General features: G+C 35.3%; 1 protein-coding gene across 5 annotated transcripts in view; it reads right to left on the bottom strand.

Annotated features, from left to right (window-relative positions):
* Positions 1-18,716, bottom strand: part of SPAG16 (sperm associated antigen 16) — a 997,079-nt gene that overhangs the window by 196,544 nt on the left and 781,819 nt on the right. Inside the window, exon 16 of one of the 5 annotated variants that reach the window (XM_045034447.1) lies at positions 18,142-18,323. The exons of the other annotated variants lie outside the window; for them this stretch is intronic. Coding sequence (XP_044890382.1) covers positions 18,301-18,323 — 23 coding nt within the window. The 3' untranslated portion in view covers positions 18,142-18,300. Of the gene's footprint in view, positions 1-18,141; positions 18,324-18,716 lie in introns of those variants that run through there. 5 annotated transcript variants of the gene reach the window in all.

The raw sequence follows: 18,716 nt of genomic DNA, 5'->3' as shown, positions 1-18,716 counted from the left end.
AGTTGGTGCTATATAGAGTTTTTTTTTTTTTTTTAATATAGTGTTCTGGGCACATAGCTATGGTGTTTTATGAATTTCCTCCAAAAATGCCTTGAGTCCTGAAACTGAATCTTTAATTGGCTATTAGTGAGTGATCTTTCATCTCAAGTGACAGAAATTATATTCAAATTAATTAAAGAGAAAAAGAAGACTTTTTTTGGTTCAGCTGACCAATGGATGAAAAAGATAGAGTAGAGCTAGCTGGGATGATTCTGGGAACTGAAGCCACCAGTTCTCACTCTCTGCTACTCCTTCTGTGTGGTGGCATCAGTCTCTCCTTCTGAAGCCGGACTATCCTCATGCAGTGGGGATCTAATTAGTATATGTCTAGGCCTTGGGAACAACAGCAATAAACAAGACAGAGAAGTTCCCTGCCCTTGTGGAACTTCCATTTTAATAAAAGTAAGACTTGGGGCGCCTGGGTGGCGCAGTCGGTTAAGCGTCCGACTTCAGCCAGGTCACGATCTCGCGGTCCATGAGTTCGAGCCCCGCGTGGGGCTCTGGGCTGATGGCTCAGAGCTTGGAGCCTGTTTCCGATTCTGTGTCTCCCTCTCTCTCTGCCCCTCCCCCGTTCATGCTCTGTCTCTCTCTGTCCCAAAAATAAATAAACGTTGAAAAAAAAATTAAAAAAAAAAAAAAAGCTAAGACAAAGAACATGTAACTATGAGGGAGTGTTAAGCGCTGTGAATCAATAATGTACAGAGATTGACAGGTGACATGCATGAGAGGGAGGGACTATTTTCATTTAGCAGTCAAAGATGTTGCCTCTGAGATGATATTTGAGAAAAAAAAAATGGAAAGAAGTAAAGGAGGAAGCCACTGATAGGTCTGGATGATGACCAAGGAAAGATTATCTTAGAATACTCAGCAATAGTAGACAAAATGTTCATTTTTTTTTTTTCAGGAACACAGTGTCATTATTCTTTAAAAACTTTTTACATTTTAATTGGGATTTAGCTTTTTTTTTTTAAAGTAGGATCTACGCCCAGCATGCACTCAAACTCATGGTCCCAAGATCAAGAATTACATGCTCCACCAGAGCCAGTCACCCCTGGGATTTAACTTTTTAATACTGAAGTTGAAGTTAGTATATACACTGCTCATTTGTGTCCCTTTCTGTGACCCATTCATCTCTGCCCTATTTTTTCTAATGTATTTTTCTTTCTTATTGACTCATAAAGGCTTTTTATAGGTTAAGAACATTTACCTCTTTATATATTAATAATCGTTACTTTTTGTATTATATGTTACAAATAAATACCTCTTTATGAATACGTGTTTTTACTTTTAGTTTTATTACATCGTTGGAAATACATTTATTCTAACTATATGGAGGTATATCTCTTACTTTTAAATGGTTACCATATGTATATGTATTTAGAATAATCAACTTAAGGCAATATGAATATTCACCCTATTTTCTTCTAAATCTTTCAAGACTTTATTAGCCCTTCACTACACTTGGAATTCTTTTGGTGAATGGCATAAAGTAGGAATTCGTCACTACTACCACCACTATCATTGTTGCAATAGAGGGGTAACCAAATGTCCCCAAGTCATTATTTGAATAGTTCTTCCCTTTTTCAATTATCTGTAATGGTTAGAAGGTATTTTTTTAGGGTCACATAAATATGTTAATTTCTACCCAAACATGTTTATGCAATGTCCTAATTAGATACTAGAAAACATTTTTTTTAGGAGATGTTAAAACAGAGATAGTATCCTATGCAGCCTAAAAATTCAAATTTGCTGTTAGTAAATATTAAAAATTGTGATCTGGATCTGAAAACATAATATTTCATGTATACTTAAAAAATCTTTCTGATATTGACTAGAAATATGACCCTTCCCCTTCCCTCTTCCTTACCTTCTAACCCTGTCCTAGAGTTTAAGCTGATAGAATCACACTTACTCAAGCTAATCAACAGGTTGAGAAAATTATATGCATGAGTACTGATTTCAGATGGTGATCTGTTCAACCATCATCTGGTATTTCTTGCAAACATTAAATCCTCCATTTTTCTTGACAATGAGGACAAGTGCAGGATTGTGGTTGATAAAGGTCAGATAACAAACACAAAAAAAATTAAGAATTTCTTTGTGGTTAGCGTATTAAAAATAATACATGTGCTTAAGGAAGTACAGGTTCTTGGTGTCAAATTAAATTACATAATCTCACTGACTATGGAAACTTGGAAGTTAGACCTGAATTAGTTTTGTTCTTTTTTTTCTTGGTACTAAAAAAAACCTTTATTATAAAATATTTTGGACATATACAAAAGTAGAGTGAATGGCCACAAAATCCACATCGTCATCAGCCAATTGTCAATAATTATCCACTCACAATTCTTTCCTCTATACTCCCATCCACTACTTCCTAATTGTTTTGCAGAAAATCATAGTCATATTTCATGGGTACATATTTCAGTATATATCTTTTTTTTTTTAATATGAAGTTTATTGTCAAATTGGTTTCCATACAACACCTAGTGCTCATCCCAACAGGTGCCCTCCTCAATGCCCATCACCCGCTTTCCCTTCCCTCCCACCCCCCATCAACCCTCAGTTTATTCTCAGTTTTTAAGAGTCTCTTATGGTTTGCCTCCCTCCCTCTCTAACCTTTTTTTCCCCTTCCCCTCCCCCATGGTCTTCTTTTAAGTTTCTCAGGATCCACATAAGAGTGAAAACATATGCTATCTGTCTTTCTCTGAAGGACTTATTGCACTTAGCATAACACTCTCCAGTTCCATCCATGTTGCTACAAAAGGCCATATTTCATTCTTTCTCACTGCCAAGTAGTATTCCATTGTATATATAAACCACAACTTCTTTATCCCTTCATCAGTTGATGGACATTTAGGCTCTTTCCATCATTTGGCTATTGCTGAAAGTGCTGCTATAAACATTGGGGTACAAGCGCCCCTATGCATCAGCACTCCTGTATCCCTTGGGTCAATTCCTAGCAGTGCTATTGCTGGGTCATAGGGTAGATCTGTTTTTAATTTTTTGAGGAACCTCCACACTGTTTTCCAGAGCGGCTGCTCCAGTTTGCATACCCACCAACAGTGCAAGAGGGTTCCCGTTTCTCCACATCCTCGCCAGCATCTATAGTCTCCTGATTTGTTCATTTTGGCCACTCTGACTGGCGTGAGGTAGTATCTCAGTGTGGTTTTGATTTGTATTTCCCTGATGAGGAGTGATGGTGAGCATCTTTTCATGTGCCTGTTGGCCATCTGGATGTCTTCTTTGGAGAAGTGTCTATTCATGTCTTCTGCCCATGTCTTCACTGGATTATTTGTTTTTCAGGTGTGGAGTTTGGCGAAGTCTTTATAGATTTTGGATACCAGACCTTTGTCTGATATGTCATTTGCAAATATCTTTTCCCATTCCATCGGTTGCCTTTTAGTTTTGTTGATTGTTTCCTTTGCAGTGCAGAAGTTTTTTATCTTGATGAGGTCCCAATAGTTCATTTTTGCTTTTAATTCCCTTGCCTTTGGAGCTGTATCGAGTAAGAAATTGCTGTGGCTGAGGTCAGAGAGGTCTTTCCCTGCTTTCTCCTCTAGGATTTTGATGGTTTCCTGTCTCACATTCAGGTACTTTATCCATTTTGAGTTTATTTTTGTGAATGGTGTAAGAAAGTGGTCTAGTTTCAACCTTCTGCATGTTGCTGTCCAGTTCTCCCAGCACCATTTGTTAAAGAGACTGTCTTTTTTCCATTGGATATTCTTTCCTGCTTTGTCAAAAACTAGTTGGCCATGCATTTGTGGGTCCAATTCTGGAGTCTCTATTCTATTCCATTGGTCTATGTGTCTGTTTTTGTGCCAACACCATGCTGTCTTGATGATTACAGCTTTGTAGTAGAGGCTAAAGTGTGGGATTGCAATGCCTCCCGCTTTGGTCTTCTTCAATATTACTTTGGCTATTTGGGGTCTTTTGTGGTTCCATACAAATTTTAGGATTGCTTGTTCTAGTCTTGAGAAGAGTGGATAGATCTAGACTCAATTAGTTTTAATACGAGATGAAAGTGCTAAAATTTCTGAGCAAAGCCAAGACATCAGTGCCTTGGACATTGTTACCTATAACTAAAACATTGGGGATATTGACCATGTAGGTAACAATATCTAAAACCCAGGGTCAGGATTCTCTAACACTGCAGTAAGACTAGGTCAGCTGCAAAGACATATATCCCTTTCCATGGACTACAATATTCTCTTCAAGGTGTTGAAGAGAAAGAAAAGAAGAGCAGGGCACATCTCCTGTGGCTTATTTCATGAGTGGGTGTGCTTTTTGTTCAGTTTTCTCAGATTAGTTAAGCAACTCTTAGATAAACATTTTCAAAATTTCAAATAAATCATAGTTTTGTCTATTGTTACTTTATGGCTCAGGAGCCAGTGGGGGAGGGTCTGAGGCACAAAAATCCCTATTTTTGATAGGTTGCTGTGGATTTCTCTACCTTTAAGCTGGAAGGTTCTGCTCTTTGGTCTTACCCAGAGGTTTGAGGTATGTCCCCAGGTTATTGGGCATGAGAAGGTGAAACAGCAACAACCCAAGTTAACATAGTGGGTACAAAGTACTATATTGAGAAATATAGAGCCACTTGAAAAAGCTCTATTTTGAGTCTGGACTTCAGGTAGGAAAGGGTTCTTTTAACTAATGGGATTTAAAATTTTGTCATAGCTTTTGGAAAAATAAATTTCTATGCAGGTATTACAGCAGCCAGAAAAAAGAATAAAAAACAAATGATAAAAACAGAGCAATTGGGTTCAAGAAAAAAATATCAACACATACCTATAAAAACAAAATAACAATTAGTATTGACTTACTGATAGTTTGCTATATTCTAGGTAATGTTATGATCAGTCACCTCTTCCTCACCACAAACCTTTGAGGAAGGTATTATTACAATCCTAAATCTATAAAAGAAGAAATTGAGGCACAGGAAGATTAAGCATCTTGCCCATGGTCATACAGCTATTAATCCAGCTAGTGACTGGAAGAATTGGGATTCAGAATTCAGAATTGGCACATGGCTTTAGAACCCATGCTCTTAACCAGTAAATCTGACTACTATAACCAATATTTTAATGGGCCCACTATGCAAAATAAAACCTTCAATTGAAATAATTTGAAATGACTAGGTACTTTATGTTTCTACTTTGAGCATGTTTATAAAGAAAAACTAAATATAATAAATAAGAATCTTTAATGAAAATAAAGCCACCATTTTGGATCTGGTATTAGAGAAGAGCAGCTAGAAACATATAAATTGATCATCCCCACTGATAAAATGATAGGATTTATTTCTTAATGAACAAAAATTACAACTTGGAATCAGAAGGGTACCTGGGTAGCTCAGTCAGTTATGCATGTGACTTTGGCTCAGGTCATGATCTCACTGTTTGTGAGTTTGAGCCCTGTGCTGACAGCTCAGAGTCTGGAACCTGCTTCAGTTTCTGTGTCTATCCCTGTTTCTGCCCCTCCCCTGCTTGCTCTCTCTTTCTCTTTCTCTCTCTAAAAATAAATAAACATTAAAAAAAAAAAACCTTGGAATCAGAAATCATGGTGCATGGTGTATCTTCATTGAATATATTACCAAGCAAATATTAGTCTCATGGTGGAAAAGGTAATTTGATGAGGAAAGGAAGAGGACAGACAGGAAGGAGTGCAGAAGAAAGTTACAATAAATCTTTCACTACTTTGGTAAGTCCCACATAAAACAATCTAGTTAGGAATTGTTAAAGAATAAACATATGAACTGGGTGGACCTTATCGGATAATTAGATCAGAATTCTAGTGTCTAGTGTGGGCAGAAATAAGCAAATCATACCCCTTAAAAAGCTGTAATTTGAAGGCAATATTTTGGCCTATGGTTTTGTCATGTTACACAATAGGTCCAAGAATGACTCTTGGATGACTCATCCATCTGCACAGGCTGAAATCCAAATGTTATAGAAGTTAATGGGGATCACTGAAAGGAAAGTCATTTTTTTCTGACGGGCTCTGAAGCAATTAGGTATTTTTATCAGCAGGCTAAGGGAGAGAGATATTTCAACTGTAAGAACAAGGGCTAGTAAAACAGGTCTAATCCATAAATGCCATAGGCTGTCTAACCATCCAGAATGCCTAGGTGCACAGGGTAATGACACAAGTCCCCAGGTGGAACTGAATTCTCACTGGAGGTTTAGGTTTTCCAGAAGGTCTAATGACACTACCTCTTTAAGACTGTCACATTCTAGTATATTGGGATGAACTTAATAAGGTTGAGATCAAACCTTGGCAATAGTTTTCCAGACAGATCTTTGTAAATTTTCTGGGATTCATTTTTTTTAGATCAGCCTCTCAATGTTTCCTCAAAAATTATTACATGGATATGCTTATTTAGCTATTTTGATGTGTTATTTTTACTTGTAGGGACAATACGTTATTACATGACTGTAGGTTTTGTATCTTCAATGAAAGTAAAAATGTCTTCAGGTGAAATGTGCTTCTAAAATAAATATATATATATATATATATATATATATATATACACATATATATGTATATATGTATATATATGTATATATGTGTATATATATGTATATGTATATGTATATGCATATGTATATATGTATATATATGTGTATATATACACATATATGTATATGTATATATATATATATATATATATATATATATATAAAGGTAGCCAAATTGATGTGCAACTAATACTTCTGTACTAACTCTACAGTTTAAAGGAATATTTATAGGAATAAAAATATACTTAAAATATGAAATTTATAAATATAAAGATGAAAAGTTATCATTATACTTGTCAATGACTTAAGCTTTTTAACACTCACATTAATAAAAACAACTTGGCATCCAAAGTAATATATTATCAGCTTAAATTTATAAAATATCTCTTAGAGATATAAAATAACTAGAAAATTAAATAAAGCACAACATTGAAAAATAATACTGGAATTTATCTTGAAATTAGACACCATCCAATTTTATTCATCAGGATTTAGTTACCTTCATCATCAATAATAAATCTCTCATATATAGGGACATAAAGTCTTTTCCATTTACTCTGAATAAATCATCTTTGTTGGCAACATAAAAAAGAATAATTTAAATTGCTATACCTAAAAATCTCAATTTTGAATTTCTACACTGACTGATGAGAAAAGTTTTTAAAATAGATCTTTAGGAATATTTTAAGTACCAAAAGAAAAAGTATTTCTCTTAGGTCTGTTTCCCAGGATCACATTCTTTAGCAGATTAGCAGATAGCAGAAAACATATCTGTGTGATGCTTTCTGTGGTGGTACCATTGAAAAAAGAAAAAGTTTCTTTTGGATTTCTGTTTGAAAAACAAATACATATGGTTTGAGGATCACCTCTGGCTCCTACTCTCTATCTCTACAGAATTCTCGCTTTAGTCTTTCTCTTCAAAGTTTCTTTACCTCTGTCCTGATGTTGACCATAGTGAGAATTCATCCACTGTCTATGATTTTTATTAAAAATTCATCCAAGCTCTTTTTAGACATTAACAGATCTTACTTTTATATTTTAGAAGTGCAGATAAATTTAAATATTAATCAGTTATGTTCTTAAAAGTCATCAGCAGCCCTGCCATGTTGTTCAACCATCTTTTTAGCCATATCATCTTTCCTCAGATAATTGTGTCTTCAATCTGTATCTAAACATATCATAAAGTAACTATCAAGTTAATATCTTTTGGTCTTAAATTTTTAGAAGTTAAACTATTTTCTTTCTAAATGACTGCTTTTGGTCATTTTGGTATATTTGGTCAATTTTGGTATAAATTACTTTCCCCCTAAAATAATAATAAAAAATAATGTGTTATAAGAAATGTGTTATTTTAGCATTGCAGTTCAGGCAACAGTATACTCATCAATTTACTTGACCCAAAAGTTTATTGCTAGAAAATATCATATGGCCTACTCTATGTCATTGAAATGCAGCCTATCAGATACTATGGAGGACATAAAGTGATCTAACTTGTATATGTCCTAAGTAGCATGTGAGCTAACAGTATGGAAATAAATGCCTCTAAAAATATGAAAAGTTTGTTATTTTCAGGAGCTTTAATGTTCTGTATATGCTGTTACCTTTTCTTTCCAATGGATTGTTTTATAAACACAAATTCTAAACCATATGTATGTCCATCTTGTCACATACTGTGAATTAATGGGATCTGAATTTATTCATAAAAAAACCATAGAGGAAGATGCAGGTGTCTCTCATGCATTCAATGCATACAGAACTGACTAGTTGAGATAGAACATATCATAGAAATTATGATACCATAATTTTTCCTGTTAAAAGTAAGAAAAAATTTATTATTTGAGCATTTTTAATTAACAGCTAGATTTTCAAGTAATAATTAAAAGTGTCGAGTAAGGAATGAGTATATGAGAATCTCTGTTCAGATTTTCCTAATAAGCTGATGCCAAAAAAACAATCCCTGAAGTAACAATTTTTTGTACTTAATTGTGGCCTATAGATAAATTTGGATCCATCTTTAGAAAAAGATATTTTTAATTATTTTGCTAATTGATCTATGAAAGAGTATGAATCTGTGATCTTGTAATATCGACACCATTTTTTCAGATTTTTTTCTAGTCTCTGGGAAAAGACAAAAGCTAGATTGATCCAATGGATCACCTACTAATTGTCTGGAAGAAGCAAATATCTGTAGGATTAGTATGTGTTTCAGACAATGTCTTATGTTATAACTATTATTTGATTCAAATAGTTTCAACTTGATTTATTTTCTTAAATCAAAACTAATGGGTGTAGAATGGCGATGACAGTTAATATTAATACTGTATTGTATATTTGAAAGTTGCTAAGACAATAGAACTTAAAAGTTCTCATCACAAGAAAAAATTGTAACTACGTGTGGTGATAGATTTTAACTAGACTTATCGTGATGATCACATGCAATATATACAAATATTGAATAATTGTATTGCAAACCTGAAACTAATGTATTATATGTCAATGATAATTCAATTTTTTTAAAGGCAATGAGAGAGGTTTCTGAGAATATGCTGGAGTAAGAAGCACCAGAACTTTGTCTCTCCTCCTGGATAACTATTGCATAGGGAGAATCTGTCTGATATATTTTTTTTGGAAGCTTGTAACTTCAAGAGGAAGACTTACATGGTAAATTAAAGATAGTTTTAGTCCATTTTAGCAATTAGCCCTGCAGTAGCTATCGATCCCCTACCCTCCAGCACCATGGAAATCAGCCATGCATATGTTCTTAGAGCAGCTTAAACACAGCTTGTAAAAGCTAGGGCAGGCAAATATTGGGATCTGTGTTCTGATAGCTGATTACTGCATCTGATCATAAAGGTTCACATACAGAAGCAGGTAGTCAGTTTTTAAAATATTTATTTATTTATTTTTGGGAGAGACAGAGACAGAGAGAAAGAGAGGGAGAAACACAAGCAGGGGAGGGACACACACACACACACACACACACACAGAATTTAAAGTAGGCTCCAGGCTCTGAATGGTTAACGCAGAGCCCAATGCGATGCTTAAACTCATGAACCCTGAGATCATGACCTGAACCTAAGTGACTGAGCCACCCAGGCACCACAGCAGGTAGTCACTATGGAAAATCCTCCCTTTGTAGTTGAAGGGACTTTCAGATTATTTAAACAGTTGGTACATGTTCCTTTTTGGCCTTTCTTTTTTTTTTTTTTTTGTCTCCTTTTTGGAGGCAAATATTAAAGAGTACAACATTCAAAAGTAACTGCATATAATAAGGAAATTAGAAGTTACCATGTATGACCAGGGAAAGGCATAGGCTCAGAAAATACCCGGGAATATCTTAAGTTTATACCTCAGGTTGATCCTTGGTATGGAGAAAGCCTACAACAATCAAACAACAACAACAAAAAAACCCAAAATTCTCCAGCAACTCCTGGGGAAGGGGGAGAATGTGATTTCCAGGGTTATCACATTATTACTTTTTTTTAATGTTTATTCTTATTTTTGAGAGAGAGAGAGAGACAGTGCGAGCAGGGCAGGGGCAGAAAGAGAGGGAGACACAGAATCAGAAGCAGGCTCCATGCTCTAAACTGTCAGCACAGAGCCCAATGTGGGGCTCGAAGTCACAAACCATGAGATCATGACCCGGGCCAAAGTTGGACACCCAACCGACTGAGCCACCCAGGCACCCCATTAGATTCAAATGCATTTTCAACAACAACCAAAAAAAAATCACAAGGCATACAGAGAAAAAGTTATATATGGCTTCTTCAGGGGGGGGAAAACCAGAAATCATTTCTAAGACCAGAAGGCACATCTATGTCTAGTGCATTCTTTTTACACACAGAAATATACAGAAAATAAATGATGCATGAACAAAATGGAAATATTAATAAAAAGATAGAAAACCAAAAATAAACAAAAAGAAATTGTAGAGGCTGAAAAGGGTAATGACTGAAATGACAAATTGACTAGAGTGATTCAAAGGCAAATTGGAATAAGCAGAGGAAAGAATCAGCAAATATGAACATAATGTAATTGAAACTATCAGGTCTGAGAAACAGAGAAAAAAGATTGAAGAAAAATGATGTGATGGAGATAGAATGTATTACGCTAAGCAAAATAAATCAATTAGAGAAAGAAAAATACCATACGATTTCACTTGTATGTGGAATTTAAGAAACAAAACAGATGAACATATGGGAAGGAGGGGAGAAGAGAAGAAAGGAAAACAAACCACAAGAAACTCTTAACAAGAGAGAACAAATTGAGGGTTGATGGAAGGAGGTGGGTGGGGGATGGGCTATGTGGGTGATGGGTATTAAGGAGGGCACTTGTTGTGATGAGCACTGAGTATTCTCTGTGCTCATCATTGAATTCTACTCCTGAAACCAATATTGCATTCATGTTAACTAAATAAAATGTAAGTAAAAAATAAAGATGCTTTCTACACAGAAAGAAAAATAAGAGAAATTCTAACCTATGCTACAATATGGATGAAACTTAAAGGTATTATTCTAAATGAATTACACCAAAAACAAAAGACAAATTCTCTATAATTCCACTCATATGAGATACCTCAAATAGGCAAAATCATGAAGACAGAAATACAGTTTCTAAGAAGAGAGAAAAGGGGAGCTATCGTTTATTAAGTATAGAGTTTCAACATTGCAACATGGAAGGCATTTTGGAGATGGATGGTGGTGATACACAACAGTAAGAATGTACTTAATTATCACCACATGGTATACTTAAATATGATTAAGATGGTCAGTTTTATGTTACACATATTTTACTTCAATAAACATTGAAAAAATGCCATGGGCTAATAGAGAAAGGGACAGGAATTTGGAGTCAAATAATATTGACTGTGGATCCATGTTCTATAATTGTTTTAGAAATCTTAGAATTTATCTTTTCTCCAAACCCTGAAAAATTTCATATTTTTATGAGATTGTACTTTATAAATGTATATTTTAAGATATCTTTCAAAGAATTATAAACAACTACAGAAGTAACTGTTTCTCAATCCTTTTAAAAACTCAAACTCCACACCCAAAAAAACAAATAATTCAGTGAAGAAATGGCCAGAAGACATGAATAGACACTTCTCCAAAGAAGACATCCAGATGGCCAACAGGCACATGAAAAGATGCTCACCATCACTCCTCATCAGGGAAATACAAATCAAAACCACACTGAGATACCACCTCACGCCAGTCAGAGTGGCTAAAATGAACAAATCAGGAGACTATAGCTGCTGGCGAGGATGTGGAGAAATGGGAACCCTCTTGCACTGTTGGTGGGAATGCAAACTGGAGCAGCCGCTCTGAAAAACAGTGTGGAGGTTCCTCAAAAAATTAAAAACAGATCTACCCTATGACCCAGCAATAGCACTGCTAGGAATTGACCCAAGGGATACAAGAGTCCTGATGCATAGGGGCACTTGTACCCCAATGTTTATAGCAGCACTTTCAGCAATAGCCAAATGATGGAAAGAGCCTAAATGTCCATCAACTGATGAAGGGATAAAGAAGTTGTGGTTTATATATACAATGGAATACTACTTGGCAGTGAGAAAGAATGAAATATGGCCTTTTGTAGCAACGCGGATGGACCTGGAGAGTGTTATGCTAAGTGCAATAAGTCCTTCAGAGAAAGACAGATAGCATATGTTTTCACTCTTATGTGGATCCTGAGAAACTTAAAAGAAGACCATGGGGGAGGGGAAGGGGAAAAAAAGGTTAGAGAGGGAGGGAGGCAAACCATAAGAGACTCTTAAAAACTGAGAATAAACTGAGGGTTGATGGGGGGTGGGAGGGAAGGGAAAGCGGGTGATGGGCATTGAGGAGGGCACCTGTTGGGATGAGCACTAGGTGTTGTATGGAAACCAATTTGACAATAAATTTCATATTAAAATTTTTTTTTAAATAATAAAAATTTTCACTTATGATTTAAAGTAAAACAGTACAAATAGTTCATATTTTAAAAATAGAAGATTTGAGTAAATTAGAAATTGATTTGTGATTTTAAGAACTTTTAGGTAGCATATTATTCAAGATTTTCACTTGTTTAGTTGGCTTATCTTCTACATTTTAAACAATTAAATAAAAGGTCAATGCTACTACCAAATTAGAAATAAAGTGGAAGTAAGTTATGCATTAGATTACACAAGATATATACATGGAAGAATAGAATACGAAAACCTTGGGTTATTTACAACCACTGTCCAGGTAAAACTCAATAGTAAGTGTGGCCTAAATATTATCTTTTACAGACAAAAGTATGATAATACTTATTTCATTTAATATATAATTTCATTATATGCATAATTTTTTATTTTTTTTTATTTTTTTTTAATTTTTTTTTTAATGTTTATTCATTATTGAGAGAGAGAGAGAAACTGAGCATGAACAGGGGAGGGGCAGAGAGAGGGGAAGACACAGATCTGAAGCAGGCTCCAGGCTCTGAGCTGTCAGCACAGAGCCCGACGTGGGGCTCAAACTCACCAACCGTGAGATCATGACCTGAGCCGAAGTCGGCCGCCCAACCGACTGAGCCACCCAGGCGCCCCAAATTATATGCATAATTTTTTAAAAAATCAGGGTCTTCAATATTTTCATAAGCACTTTACAATTAGTAAGTTGAATCAACAGAAGAAAAATACACAAAATACACAGATGAATGCCACATAAACTGATATTACCACACACAGTTGTCCCATGAATGCCAGTAAAAAAATACTAAAGTATAAGAAACAGAGCTCTAATGACATAGAAATCTGAAAAAATAAGTTTTGTGAACCTAAATTGTATTGAGTACCTAGAAAAATATTATTAATAATGACAATGATATTTTCACTTTTTCAGTTAAAATGTAGGATATTTGGCATTATTCACTATGGAAGTTTGCTATTTAGCCCATATGTATTATAAAAATGTTTCCAAAGAATGATATTTTGTTTCATCTGACTTTTTTTTTTTAAATTTTAATGTTTTATTTATATATTGAGAGAGAGAGAGAGGGTGGGGGGGATAGGGCTTGGCCAGGGGAGGGGCAGAGAGAAAGGGAGACAGAAAATCCCAAGCAGGCTCTGTGTTGCCAGTACAGAGGCCCACATGGGGCTTGAACCTACGAACTGTGAGATCATGGCCTGAGCTAAAACCAAAAGTCAGAAGCTTAACAGAGCCACCCAGATGCCCCAAGAATGATGTTGTATTTTAAATTGAACCAAGAACACACTTTACACACTGTATGTTAGCTAATTTGACAATAAATTATATTAAAAAAAATAAATTGAACTTTATTGAGTCAGAAATTCTGTAATATCTTAACAGGGCTAACAGTATTTTAAAATAATAGTAATGTCAAAATATGAACATAAGTTCAGTAAGGATTTTTCCCATTTATTTTATCTGTATTAATTGCACATTCAGATTTATTCACTGATTTCTAAGTTATGACTGAATAATGATCATTTTAAATATGCTGTGTCAGAATGCTAAGTAACATTAAGTCAATTTTTGACCCACATGAGTTTTATAACATTTATTTGTGCTCAGAAATTCAGTGGAATGCTGTCAGGTTAATTGCCTTAACTTTAGTTGAGTAATATTCCAAAGCTTCATATTGATAGGTGTACTTATCTTCTGTTAACTATATATCCCGGGGCCACCTAAGCCTTTAATTATTATTAATTGTGGCTGTTAGATTTATACATTATCATATAAAGATAATATCACATGGTTTTATCTCAACTTAGATATCTCATCACTTATCCTTATAAGCATACACTCAAAGTCATTTTTCAATCTAAAATACAGGAAGAAAATTGTAGGCTCTGTAGTTTTGATGGATTATATTGCATTGTATGATTCACTACATTGTACTATCCTTTAGCTCTCCCATATATTATTTTTAGCTCAAGCCTAAATTAGCATTATGGTTTCGATATTAAATTTTAAACCCAATCAAATTAAGGAGTTTACCTAATTTGAATATGGTGCATTTTGTTCTTACTTAACTCTGAATAATATAATAGGCATGAAGACTGGATTTGTCTTTTCATCTTTCTTCTCCAAAGTGTTTCTATATAATTTTGAGACACTTTCTGCATTTTTCCTGGTTTGTAGTGTGTCTTCATTTGGAATTAGTAGAATATTTTGGGGCTAAGTGATATTTTACTATTCTATCATGATGAATTAGGGAATAATATTTTTCTCTGTTCTAACTATTAAATAATCACCATTATCTTAAGGTAGTTTTCCTTTTTTACCTTACTTGTTAAGTGGTATCTAAACCATCATGAAGCTCTTCAGATATAGAAGAGACATAGCACAAATGTTCACTGACAGATGAATGGATAAAAATATTTACATATGTATAACATATAATAGTTGACCAAGCACTGCTTTGTATATCTGAAACTAATGTAACATTGTGTAACATTTTAATGCTTCAGTATATATACCTCAACAATACCCCAATTTAAAAAGTGTCAGGGTACCTAGGTGACTCAGTTGGTTATTTTAGTTCAGGTTATGATCTCATGGTTCCTGGGGTCAAGGCCCCCATTGGGCTCTGTGCTGACTGTGCAGAGCCTGCTTGGGATTTTCTCTCTCCCTCTGTCTCTGCCCATCTCCTACATGTGTGTGTGCACTCTGTCTTTTTCTCTCAAAATAAATAAAACTTAAAAAAATGTCAAATCCTTAAATATTTAAGTTCTAATGCTAAAGATGATAAAATGCTAAGGTCTCAGGAGGAGAAAAGAGTGGGAGCTCAAAGGAAAAAGCAGAAAGACTGAAAAAAGCATGTTGTTTTTTGTCTCTTTTGATACAGTTTCTTCCTTCTATTCTAGATGTCCACCTTCCGTCAGCATAGAATGCTGATGGTTATGACATACAACATGGTGTTAAATTTAGGAAAATCTCCTCTACTGGAACAGAACATCATATAGTCACAGGAACAAGTCAGAAGGGGTCCAGTCACTTTCCTTACTCACTGCCCCCCACCACTCTCATCTACTATCCATCACCATGTTCTGTCAACTTTACCTCCAAAGTTTGTTGGAGTGTTATTATTCACCTCTCTTCACCTTCATTGCCTCCTTTGTAATCTGATAGTTCTCTTCACAATAGCCCTAGTAGTGGTCCTCCCACCTCCACTCCTAAATCCTTTCAGTTTGCTTCCTACAGCTAGTAGAGTGATCCTTCTAAAATGTAAATTAGGTCATAACACTTTCCCCTGCTTGAAAACCACCAAGCCTTCATTTGAACTTGGAATAAATCCAAACTCCTGAATGTGGAGCCTGTCTATATTTCTATCTCCATTTCTCTGCTTTAGCACCCATCACTGGTCAGTCTAAAACTCTAATACTTCATTTCAGAATCCTTCTAAAACTTGCAAAGTATTTTCTGCCCTGAGGGCCTTCCTACAAATAACTCACTGCTACCCCCACACCTGGCTGACTCTTCCTCATATTTTAGGTCTTATCTTAAATATTACTTCTTCAGGAGGCCATCCCTATAGTTTTTGCCAATTATTCTCTTCCATTCTCTGTTCTTTTATTTTATGGCATCCAAAATCTATTATAATTATTTTGTGTTTACTTGCATTGTGTCTGCCTGCCAAGTTATACTATAAGCTTTAAGTTTTATGAGGGGTAAGACATGTTTGTTTTATTCACCACTGAATTCCCACTGTCTAGCACAGTGGCTATCACATGTACATGCTCTGTAAATAAACACGTATTGACTCAGAGATATGGACATATATTCCAGTCCAAGTAGTAAACATGTAGAATTTTTTCCCTTTATCAAATGGATCCAGAAGCAGTGCTTCCTGAATTATGGAAAAACAAATTCTTCCTAAAAAATCTGAATAAGCATATAGCCTAGGAGATCTAACATATGTATCTGAAATCCAGTATTGTTAGTTTGCAAAAGTCAACAACATTCTGGGTCATTCTTTACATGCAAAATGAGACTATTTCACCAGCAAATCCTATAATATAGATCTAAAGTGATAATAATATGCATAGATATATATTGTTCTACTAAAATATACACAAAGTTGAAGAAATATTGCTCTGAAGTTATAAGAGGCCAGTTTGAAAATGTGTAGCTTGTGGGTACCCTTCTCTTATCTCATTTTCTTGCTTCTAACTTATCTATAGTTTCAGACACCTGTAACCAAAGTTTGCTATAACCGTTTGTAAAGTAAGAGTATAGTGTCTCTGAATGAGAGTAAAGGTGGGGGATTAGTAAATATTCTGGTAATCTGTGGGATTTATTCATATATGTACTAGTGCATGTACTTTTTTACTGTTAAGATCCAGCTAGATGGATTTGCCTGTAGCTAATTTTGGAGATCCAAAGCATTACTTTTATCTTTGAACGAGTCTGAACTTTCATATATCACCATCTAGTGGTGACCAGCAGAAAAAGCTAAAGTCCCATGAAGGTCTATCTATGCATGCCTATGGGTTACATAATAATGCACTGCTTTAGAATATGTCCATGACCTTCTTAAATATCTTGCCTGTCCACGTTGTGTTATATCATTTGATGACTATAATATCTTAGTATTATATGAAGGGTAACTTTCTTCAGAAATCTCTATAGAATGCCAACCAATTTTGATGATGCAATGGTGCATTGAAATGGTACATGTAAATGGTGCATTTCTTTATTCACCTCAGTAGTGTCTGAGAACTTTATCATTTAAAATAAAAATAAAAATGGGGCACCTGGGTGGCTCAGTCGGTTGAGCGTGGGACTTCAGCTCAGGTCATGATCTCACAGTTTGTGGGTTCGAGCCCCACATCAGGCTCTGTGCTGACCACTTGCTCAGAGCCTGGAGCCTGCTTCAGATTCTGTGTCTCCTTCTCTCTCTGCCCCTCTCCCACTTGCACTTTGTCTCACTCTGTTTCTCAAAAATAAATAAATGTAAAAAAATTTTTTAAAAATAAAATAAAATATAAACAAAAAAAGTAAATGTTCTGTTTTTTACAAAGAGATGACACCCTGTGTTAGGCATTTTTTTTTCAACAGAGATCACATTTGCATAAATGCGACCATAGTTTTGTACTTGGTCTACTTTTGTTTTCCAAAGCAAGTGTCTGAGGTCATGAAATGGGGAACAATAAAATAATCTGCACAATATAAAAAAAGGAGCCACAATTTGGTATTTCCCTCTGGTCAACAGCCTTTACATATATTCTCACAATAATCCACAGTTAGATATTATGACCACAATTGTAGAGATGATGAACTAAATTCAGAAAAGTTAAGTAACTATCCAAGGTTAAATAGCAAATAAATCATGAAAATCTATTACTGCTAGAGGACTTTACTTTTTTAACTGAGCCACTCTGCCTGAAACCTTGGCAGTAGTAACATTAAGCTCTACCAAATGGACCAAATTAACTTTCTGTCACACACACACACACACACACACACACACACACACACACACACACACTCTTCCCTCCCCTTCTTTCTCTCTCTTTCTCTCTCTCTCTCTCTTTCTCTCTCACACACACACACTGATACACACACACACACACACACACGATCTTACTTTGGGTTTTGTGTTAAAAATAATTAATGAAAGATCTTAACATTTTAATTACACAAATGTACTTGACAGGCTTAGTAGTTCTAGTAGAGGTTGTTGGGCTTCAGCCAGGTTTCCTTCCTCTCTTCAGTGCAGAATCCATCCCCCCAGCTGCTGGGAGTATTGGCTGCTAATTGTTCATAGGTGCAATTTCTTAAAAAAAAAAAAAAAAAAAAATCTTTGGCTAGAAGTCATCTTGCCTGGAAATATTTGAGAAATTATACTTCAAGTTCTACCCCCACATGGCCCCTTGTGGCCAGTAAGTGACTGATAATGGGGGCACAAAGCTTTGTGCCTTTGCCTCCAGGAAGATCGACACTCCAGTATTAACCATGCTCCAGAGCTCCCCATGAGTCAGGTTGATTCCAGACTTAAGCTGAATGAAACCTCACTGCTGTTTATCTCCTGTTTCCCTCACTCCATCACAAGGTTCTCCTAACTGCACTCCCTTGCCTAAGAATCCGTGTCTCAAGGGGTCAAGCTTTTCTTTCAAAGGAGTAGGATGTAAAACAGAAGCTTATTGCAGTTTTGCTATTTATTTTTGAA

The sequence above is a fragment of the Felis catus genome, chromosome C1 (assembly GCF_018350175.1).
Source record: "Felis catus isolate Fca126 chromosome C1, F.catus_Fca126_mat1.0, whole genome shotgun sequence".
Taxonomy (NCBI): Eukaryota; Metazoa; Chordata; class Mammalia; order Carnivora; family Felidae; genus Felis; species Felis catus.
The sequence above is the reverse complement of the archived record's forward strand: the minus strand, read 5'-3'. Positions and strand labels throughout refer to the sequence as shown.